Below are 9,908 nucleotides of genomic sequence, written 5' to 3'. Positions count from 1 at the left end.
TCACTTTTGTAAACAACATGGCGATCCACGGACTAGCGCTGCTAGCCGACTGAGCAAACTCCGAGCTGACAGACCTTCAGCTTCTCCGGTGGCAGAGGCGCTTGTAGACGGTAGACCTCGCGGATAGTCGCGCTTTGGGCAAATTGTTCAGTTAGCACCGAAACGACTAAAATAGCTGGACCGACGAGCTGTCAGGAAGACCGTCCAACGGTAATGTTAACGTTAGCATTATAAGCTAGCTCAACAAAAAAACAGCCTCTGCATCTTTAATCGCGACTAGTTTTTGTACTTAAATGCACCGGCCAATTCCTTCACTGAAAACGTAGTTTTAAGAAGTGGGAGTAGCGTACGGTGACTCGAGCGAATCACTTGAATTGAAGTCAATTTAATGCATGCAGTGTCCCTGTTACCTAACTTCTGTTTCATCATTCCCTCTCAACTCAACACACACACACTGCATTTGTGCTCACCTATCTTCCCCCAGGTGAAACTAAAGCTGTCAATCATTCTCCCCTGTCAGGCCCTCTACAGTCTATGGGCTCTCAGTCCAGTTCTGGGATGTCTGGTGGAAGGGGCTCTTCCAGTGGCAACCCAGCTGAGCAGCCTGAAGCAGAAGGATCCGAACAGACCAGCAGCAGTAGCAGCCGAGGCCGCAGGACGGGAGACAGGCAGCAAGGAGACAGACAGCCCGCTTCTGAGGAGGACGTTGACTTAGCTGAAGTTCTGGCGTACCTATTGAGGAGGTGAAGTGGGAGATACTCACCCTGATATTAACACCACAAATCCCATGTGCCCTTAGCACTTTTCTGGTCCCAGACAAAAAACAAAGATAAACACTTGTCTTTTTTTATGTGTGTGTTAGTGTCATCCCCAGTAGAAAAATAGAAACACCTCTGTGTGATGCAGGGCATTATGCCGTATTAAATTATATTAAAGGTGTAGTCATGGATTCTGGAGAACCTTGTTGTCCAAATCAATTTGTCAAAATCAGCAAATATCACCTCATGATCTGCTACCTGGCCTTACTGTGTGTGCGCTGAAAGAAAACTCCAGTGTTGTTAACACACAGCCTAGATGGGTAAATTGGCATGTTGCCAGCTACTGTGGCCGTTTTTTTTTCTTAACATACCCTTTGTTTACATACCAGTTTACAGAGCCAGAGGCTGTGATTTAACAACAGTTTTTTTTCAGTACACACACAGTAGCAGATGGTTTGGAGATATTTGCCTATCTTGTCACTTTGCACGTAGCTTGAGTGTCAGGAAACAAAACATAAACACAACATCAATTAATCACTTTAAAATAAATCTTTTTATTAGAGGATGAAGGTGGTTACATTTTACAGAACAAATAAAACCTAATACAAAAATAAAATTAAAAGCTAGCAAATAGAACATTGCCTACTGAATTGTCCCACCTTTCCCACCTCCCCATGTGTTGACAACATTTCCGTTTTGTTAATTTTACAATTTTTTTCAAGACGGTTCAAGGGTATACACTCCTCAAACAAGAACACAACTATATGCCGACGTATACAGTGTTTAACTGTAAACAATAATGTCTGATTGTAGTAGTTATTATTTTATTTCGGTCCATGATAGCAAAGCATAGTACATACACCGTAGGTAGATCAATAAAACAATGACCAAAAAGGTGTAGGCTGAAGCCAAGGCTTATTATGCATGGTTGATGCATAATATATGCATAATAACAATAATAATATTGTTGATTATTTCGAGTTTAGAGTCAAGTTCTTGTTTGGAATACCAAATATTGCAATACATAGCTCTAATTATCCCTATACACCAATTCATCACTTCTGATTTCTTTATAAATAGATACCTAATGCTAGATGTTTCAAATTCCGCAGTATTCTCCACACCTGTATATTAGCTGCCAGAAAGGTGATTATACATCTGGGTGGTTAGGCACTCTTCAAATGACACAATGTGGAGGGGAAAGCTTATTACAATTTTTTACTGCTGGCGAAAGACACCAAATAACTGAAACATGGTGTTACTTTGTGAGTTCCTTGTTTCGCTTTGATTTTAATGTGTTGAAGTGGATGGGAATTTCTTTTTTTGAGTATGACAAGAAAAGAAGTGTTTCCAGCACTTGGAACTGATCCATGACAGTGTCACGGTCCTCTAGTAATAACACAGAGGAGGAGTCAGAACTAGAAAGCCAGAGAGTTGACTGGACTATGCAGTCCTGTCTCGTTTCAGTTGGCATTCAGCTATTCTGGAGTGGAAAAAACCCTTCCAAGAATGTAGCTTAACCCACAGCACACTGGCCGATTTGGCTACTAAGTTTTTTGATTGGACATTTCATGTACCGGATTTAGTCAATTGAGTCGGTTTATGCAGCACATCTGTTTCTCAAACTGACGTGGTGTTTGTGGATGCAGGGGCCAGGTCAGACTGGTCCATGGCAGTGGAGCCACAGGGCTGCAGCTGGTCCAGTCTTACTCAGACTCTGATGAGGACAGCGACGGAGCTTGGGAGGGTCGGCTGGGCGACCGCTACAATCCACCAGGTAACTTTCTACTGCCACTGCTTACTGTCCAGGCCCAAAGGTAGAACACTCAATTGTATCTTGTTCAATAGTGAAGAGTCCCCCCTTTTTTTTTTTTTTTTGCTAACAGAAAATAAATATTTAACCTAATTAACAAATGAGGGTTTTACTTTACCTTTACTGTTTACTGAGTAGTAGATGGTAGGAGTACATATTTACTTTCCCAATCTGATCCTCTGTATCGTTTTAAAAGATCACGAAACCTAACCAACCACCAAATGCTTCAGTTGTAGAAAAGTCCAGTAGTTTGTTCTCATTAATATGTACAACTGTTGAATCTGAATGTACTGAATGTAGTAACTTCTTTGAGTTTGATGTCAGATTATAATTCATTACAAAACTTATTTTTTTATTGTTATCTCTAGTGGACACCCAGCCAGACACACATGAGGTGGACCAAAGTGAGATTCGAACACAGATCCTGCTGGCCACTGCATCCTCTACCCTGAAAGGCAGACAGAGTTTCACCAGCATGCTGACAGAGGTCAGACTTTCTGGCACGAAGGATGTAGCAAGAAGACAATGATGATGACACTTTTTCATCACTTTCATCCACAGTTTTACAAGAAAATGTTTGAAATAATAATACTGAAAACTACTTTAATGTAAATTTTTTCATACTCACTTTGTCAAAAATTTAAAGATGATGTTTTTTGTGGCCTGTTTGCATCATTTTCCAATCAATTCTGAACAGTTTGGTGTTTTTCTTTGCTTTTCAGAGGGAACAAGGCAGATGTAGAGGCTCCAGTTTTTCCCATGGGGAGTGCAGTCGTATCCGCACACAGTAAGTTATTGTTTCAATTTCCACTTTTTCTGAACAAGTTACCAAAAGCTGTCAGAGAGAGAGAGAGAATAAGAATCAATCAGTTCTTTAAAGTTTATTTTATTCTAGTTGTATTTCTTGCGACTGATGTCTATATATTATTTTCTTTGCAAAAAAACAACAACACATGAGACGTGATGTTTACAAGCGGACTCATGCTGGTGTCTGTCGGCTAATATTGACCCTTGTTCTTCCGCAGTTTTCTGCCAAACTATGTGTCCCATCGGGATAAATACCAGCAGAAAGCCTTCTGTGGATTATACAGCGAGGATGGCAACATGTTTCTCTCCGCCTGCCAAGGTAAATAGCCTGGGATCCAACCAGAGAACCCAGAGAAAATTAATCTGATATGGCAATCACATCTGACATGTTTTTTTTAAACTGCTCAGCTTTTGAATCACTTGTGAACATCTATTGATGCCAATCCCCAAACTATCAGAGAATTGTTTGTGCAAAACAAACTGAAGGAATGATTAAACAATACCAAATCATGTAGCACCATGGTCAGTGTATCTTTCGGTCATTCGATTTTCATTTCACAAAAGGATAATAAAATACAAAAATGACAGGTTATTTGATTTTCGTTTTTAAAATACAAAAATATAAATTTAAATTGTAGCCATTGAAATTTTAAATTGAAAATCAATGTGTTTTTCTTTATCAGGATCAAAAGGGAGGAAATTAACCTTCAAAAACATGTTGACATTAATTTGCTATTTCCAAAAACAACAAACAAAATCACAAAAAAAACAGAAATGAAAGTGACAAAACATGTAATTTTCATTAATTTTGGCTTCTTTTTTTAACAATTTTCCATATGATGACTACCTTAAACGATGCCTATGGTTTTTTTAAGCAAACAGTAACAACAAGTGACAACAGACCTTCAAACATCTTCCACGTCATGTGATTGCAACCACCAATTTTTTGATCACACAGTTTTTTGTGTTTTTTTTTTTTTGTTGTTGCTCGCCGCAGACCAGAACATCCGCCTGTACGACACGAGTAAGGGCCGCTTTAGCCTACGGCGAACGGTGAAGGCTCGGGATGTTGGCTGGAGTGTGCTGGACGTCTGCTTCACCCCTGACGCACAGCACGTGCTCTACTCCAGCTGGTCTGACTACAGTAAGGCTAGGAGACCTGTACAATTAGTCAAGTGTGTTGTTAACACGAGTCATGGCTTGGACTGCTGAAAAAGTTTAATACCGATATAGTTATGTGTAAGTACCTTGAAGTAAAGTACTTGATTAAACGGAAAACACTGAAAATAATATCTATGTCTTTTTATTGTGAATACATGTCTGCTGCCACCAGTCAGCGATTCTTGAGAACTATTGTTGTCATCACTTTTTGTCAAAATCAGTGAAAATCTCCTCACAATCCACTACCTGTCCGTATTTGTGTGTACACTGAAAAACAATGTTAATACACAGCCTAGGCTCCTTAAACTGGTATGTTAACAAGGGGGCCCACCGTAGCTAGCAACATGACTGTTTACAGAGCTTAGGCTGCGTGTTAACACTCACTGGATTTTTTTTCAGTTCACACACAGGATGTACACTTAGTGGATCGTGAGGAGTTATTCACTGATTTTGACAAAAAGTGATTTTGATTTTGATGCATTATCCAGAATTGCTGACTCCACCTCTTTAATATGTATTCATACCATGTGTCGATTTATTCACAAGTCCTCTAATCTCTGCAATGTATGTGTTTTCCCTCACAGTTCATTTGTGCAGTATAGACGGAGACAGTGAAAACCACACCGCCCTGGACCTCAAGTTAGTGTTTCCCTAATAGTAACTTCTAACATAACTGAGCAGGAAATCTATCATTCCCTAGCAGCCAGCCCCTTCTCTCTGCCTTCATTACCACCTGGATGAATGATGCTGTCAGAACTTGTCACCTTCACATCCATCCTCCCGTGTGCTCTCTCTCTCTCTCTTTCTCTCTCTCTCTCTCTCTCTCTCTCTCTCTCTCTCTCTCTCTCTCTCTCTGTGCGTGTGTGTGTGTGCTGAAGAGATAACTATTTCAAAAAGGGCTGCCATAGCACGCCTGGCAAATGAATTGTTTAACAGGCTATTGTGTGCCTTCATCAAGCTTTTTTGGGGTGTGGGTGGTCGCACAGTAGTAGGTGTAGTTTTGATTTAACAATGGTTCTATTGCTCTAGTTTCAACCTGTGTCTGTGTTTGCTGTTGTGCTTTGTAGCCCTGATGAGAGGAGGTTCTGTGTGTTCTCACTGGCTGCGTCCACAGATGGCAATGAAATCCTTGGAGGGTGAGTACGATTTCCTTGTATGTTTGAAGGAGCGAGCACTGAAGTCTGTTTCAGAAATTTCACTTCAAGCAGCTCTTTTTGTTCTTATAGCCGTTTGATCACGGTTGAAGTTCAACATACTTTTCTTTTTCTTTTTAACCTTTTTAATGAGAATGTATTTGTCTCTCCTCTCTCCTTTCAGAGCAAATGACGGCTGCCTTTACGTTTTCGATCTCGAGCAGAATAAAAGAACGTTGAAGGTTAGTGAATTTGCCGCTGCCCTTCACTCGTGTGCACTCTCCTTTTTCTTACCGGTTTCTGAGTCCAGTCCTCCACCGTCTGTTTGTGCCTCATCCCTTCGCTCAAGGTGAGCCAGACATTAGTAGAGCTGAAAGTGTGAAACTCCGGCTCACATGGAGTTTCACACTGCCCTGCCTGTCTGTAATGCAGCAGCACAGACTCCACCCTGCAGTGAGACAGGGAGGGGTTAAAGCGCCCTCCCTCCTTCTCCTCCTCCTCTTCCCACAACCCCCCTCTGCGTAGAAGTCAGTAGCTGGCCTCAACCATCTGCTTTATCACTGTCTTGCGCTCTATCTCATTTGTTCCCTCCCATTACCTCTGTGTGTCTGCGCTTTATCTCTGACCTTGTTCTTTCGGCCCATTTTTAGCCATTGCCTAATATGTCTCATTGTTCCGTGCTAAAGAGATCTACTAGTACTCACCAACACAACGGCTGACTGAATGACACATTCCTTTCTTACATCAGACATTGTAGTTTATTTTGAGTCGATCCCACACACACCGTTTGTTAACGTAAATACTCAATAGAGCACCAAAGTGGTGTGAAAATAGTAGCAAAATAAATGCTTGGTTTACTTTGGTATGAGTAATGTTTGCTTAAAACTACAATGTCCCGCTTTTTTCAGTAATTATTTAGCTTTTTTTCAAAAGAAAGTTTATTTATTTATTGAATTTATTTTTTACGATTGTCTACCCTTAAGACTTTGTCATTACAGCCATACAAAATAACGGCGTACAGAAAATGCAGAATATGTGTCATCTAATAGTAGAAGTAGTAGATATATACAGTAGTTCAGTTAACACCATAGACTTTATGGTTAACACGTACAGTACATCTTGAGTAGATAACACTCCCAAAGCTTGAACTATTTGCATAAAAATGTGATGTGCCATGAAATGAATAGGAAAGATAGGAACTAGTGCAGTTCTAGAAAAATGTGGCCAGCCAACTTATCCTTCTTTGGTCATAACGTACATACAATGTGTACTACACACTGTCTCTAACGTAGGAATTCACACAATCTTACACGCACACACACACACATTATGATTGGCCTGCTCGCCCTCCACATACACATGCCGACTGTCTCCCTTTCTTTGCGTCTCGACTCGTCAGATTGATGCCCACGAGGACGACGTGAATGCGGTGGCGTTTGCCGACAGCTCATCCCAGCTGCTCTTCTCTGGCAGCGACGACGCGCTGTGCAAGGTGTGGGACAGACGGACGCTGCGGGAGGACAGACCGCAGCCTGTGGGACAGCTGGCCGGCCACCGAGACGGCATCACCTTCATACACAGCAAGGTGAGGGAGCCAAGGCAGGAATGCTACTGGTATTCTATCAATCTGTCAGGGAAAAGCCTCCTAATCCTCCTGGGTGGTTTGATTTGACTGATGATTGGTTGTAAGATTATTGATTTGGATTCAATGCCATTATTAGCCCAGTGGACTGTATCTTCAGCCGAGTATGTTGGTCTAACCCTGGGTTTTTATTATTTAACCTGTGTCTTGACCGCGGCAGGGTGACGCACGCTACCTGATCAGCAACTCCAAGGACCAGTCCATCAAGCTCTGGGACATCAGGAAGTTCTCTCCCAAAGAGGGTCTGGCAGCTTCCCGCCTGGCCGTCACCCAACAAAACTGGGATTACCGCTGGCAGCAGGTTCCCCAGAGGGGTGAGGAAAGAGGGAGGAAGCTACCCGTGGGGAACAAGACAAGAGAAGTAGAATTTAGGAAGAGAGGTCACATTTTGGGAAGAAAGAGAGCAGGAGGTAAAGATGAAATTATGTTTAAAAGAATGGAAGGGAGAGGGGGCCAATGACAGAGAGGTGAAAGGTGTGGTGAGGGTAAGGGGATAGGACAGTATTAAAACCAGGTCTAGAGAGATAAGTGATTACTGTACAAGTCAAAAAGGAGGGCTAGAGGAGAGATGAAGGATAGGGGTTTGGATAATGAGGTGAAGGGGGGGAGAATGGAGGAGAAGAAAACCTATAACAAATGATTTACTATAGCTGCTTTTAAGCCTGAATGTGTAGATGTTACAGGTGTAAATGAACAATGTTGTACCAAATTGATGTGAGGTTAATTCTATAGGGTTTTAATGAAAAGCTCGAAGTTGTGTTTCCGAATATGTGCATTCAGCTCCTTGGCCTGTTTTCTCTTTCAGCCCTGAAGAAACACAAGCTGATGGGCGACACCTCTGTGATGACGTACCGCGGTCACGGCGTTCTGCACACGCTCATCCGCAGCCGTTTCTCTCCGGAGTTCAGCACTGGACAGAAGTACATCTACTCTGGCTGCTCCACTGGCAAAATCATCAGTGAGTCTCGCCGTGTGTGTGTGTGTGTATGTGCACGCAATGTGTAGTCATGTCCATTATAAGTGGAATGTCAGTTTAATGTGGAAAATGAATGCATTCAGAATGTGCAGCTGAACACGTTGGAATATTTTGCGTTTCTGTCTAGTTTACGACGTGCTGACGGGCGGCGTGGTGACAAGGCTGTCGGGCCACGACGCGTGCGTGAGGGACGTCAGTTGGCACCCGTACGAGGACACCATCATCAGCAGCTCTGTGAGTAGCATGAATGCAAACTGGAGTTCAACTGGAGTCAAAGTGTGGACGCTTGTGAACATAACCATTACATAAAATCTATGGAAGGACTTATGAAAGGTTTTTATTGAGGAGGAATTAAACCAGACGGGGTTTCCTGAGAAGTCGGAGAATGTGTTGCCTGTTAATTACAGAGAATTATATGGCGGTTTACAGAAATATTCGGGTGCATTTTGTTTTGAATGTATATTGTATTTAGCTTTAGCATACAAAACGGACAGTTTAGTTTACTCAAAGCTGGAAAAGCATTTGAGCTGAATTCATGAAGTCTTCCAATGTTGTCACCCTCCACAGCGGCAAGAAAAAAGTTGGTAGTGTAATAAAATGCGCTGACTAGTTGAGTGAATTCACACTACATGGGGAATGCAAACTACTTAACCCTTGTCTCCAAAAAAAGATTTGATGGCAAAACAGTGTCAAATAAATAACTTGATAAGCTGCCAGCTTTTTCCCTTTTTCTACACCTTGTGCAAACAATGCACATTTTGAAAAGTTTATCCACTATTTTAAATGATGTTGTTGTTTTATACAAAAATGGCTATAATGCAAGAAAGCATTTTCCTACGGAAAGTAGTCAAGGTTGTATCCAGAGCGAAGTGACTGATGATGCAAAGACACTTACCAGTTAAAGTGGGAGTTTAAATGTAACAATTGTTTTGTCCACAGTGGGACGGAATGGTGCGAATGTGGGAGCACAGACACACTCATCCTCTAGAGGAAGAGAGGGAGCGGGAGGAGACAGAGCGGGAGAAAAACTGACGAACGGAGAAAGACCTTTGATATGGCGAGAGGAGAAGAAGAGAGACAAAGGAAAATATGTTGCATTCAGTAACATCAACGCAGAAGGGGTGAGGCTGGCCCTAAAAGGAAAAGACAATAAGCTTTGGACTAATGACTTAAATGGGAGAGATTTAGCTATCTTTTAAATTCAATGCTGGATTATTAATAATTACGATTATAGCGTGGTTGTGAAGTGTTCATTTTGGAAGGCAATAAAGCCTCACACAGTAAAGTGCAGATTAAGGCACAGTGGGACGGCCTACTTCTGTTATTCATCTTCTTTTTGTCTTGCTGTTCTGCACACGGTCAACAGGCCTAGGCCTGTTTTTGGATCTGGCCTGAAACACTTCATGCAGATGTGCTGAAAATGCTAAGCACTGCACTTCAATGAGCTATTGAAATGTAATGGTAAGTTAGTTATATAAAAGAATCAATGTTGGACATTGCAGGGAGACACTGGGGATGATGATTGTGTATAAATGTATAGTATTTCAATGGTATATGTTTTCAGGGAGCATATTTAGATCGGTGTCGTTGTGCTGATCTGGACTCTGTTTTGACGTTG

General features: G+C 41.8%; 1 protein-coding gene across 1 annotated transcript; it reads left to right on the top strand.

The window, feature by feature from the left end:
• The first annotated feature begins 7 nt into the window (after nucleotides 1–7).
• Nucleotides 8–9,456, top strand: dcaf11 (ddb1 and cul4 associated factor 11). Its single transcript, XM_080049818.1, has 15 exons — nucleotides 8–210; nucleotides 521–743; nucleotides 2,408–2,535; nucleotides 2,940–3,058; nucleotides 3,294–3,358; nucleotides 3,597–3,697; nucleotides 4,376–4,522; nucleotides 5,124–5,178; nucleotides 5,607–5,675; nucleotides 5,857–5,914; nucleotides 7,072–7,257; nucleotides 7,475–7,628; nucleotides 8,120–8,272; nucleotides 8,418–8,524; nucleotides 9,230–9,456. The coding sequence occupies exons 2-15, from the start codon at nucleotides 535–537 to the stop codon at nucleotides 9,320–9,322; spliced, it is 1,644 nt and encodes a 547-aa protein (XP_079905944.1). The 5' UTR covers nucleotides 8–210; nucleotides 521–534; the 3' UTR covers nucleotides 9,323–9,456.
• The last annotated feature ends 452 nt before the right edge of the window (nucleotides 9,457–9,908 follow it).

Source organism: Ammodytes marinus, assembly GCF_949987685.1.
Source record: "Ammodytes marinus genome assembly, chromosome: 21".
Taxonomy (NCBI): Eukaryota; Metazoa; Chordata; class Actinopteri; order Uranoscopiformes; family Ammodytidae; genus Ammodytes; species Ammodytes marinus.
This window is presented reverse-complemented; position numbering and strand designations above follow the sequence as displayed.

Bases quoted from the DNA above. Each gene is read 5' to 3' on its own strand.
- dcaf11 (XM_080049818.1), top strand. From the start codon at position 535: ATGGGCTCTCAGTCCAGTTCTGGGATGTCTGGTGGAAGGGGCTCTTCC. The intron at 7,629-8,119 runs GTGAGGAAAGAG...TTTCTCTTTCAG, and splicing joins GCAGCAGGTTCCCCAGAGGG to CCCTGAAGAAACACAAGCTG. The intron at 8,525-9,229 runs GTGAGTAGCATG...TTTTGTCCACAG, and splicing joins ACACCATCATCAGCAGCTCT to TGGGACGGAATGGTGCGAAT.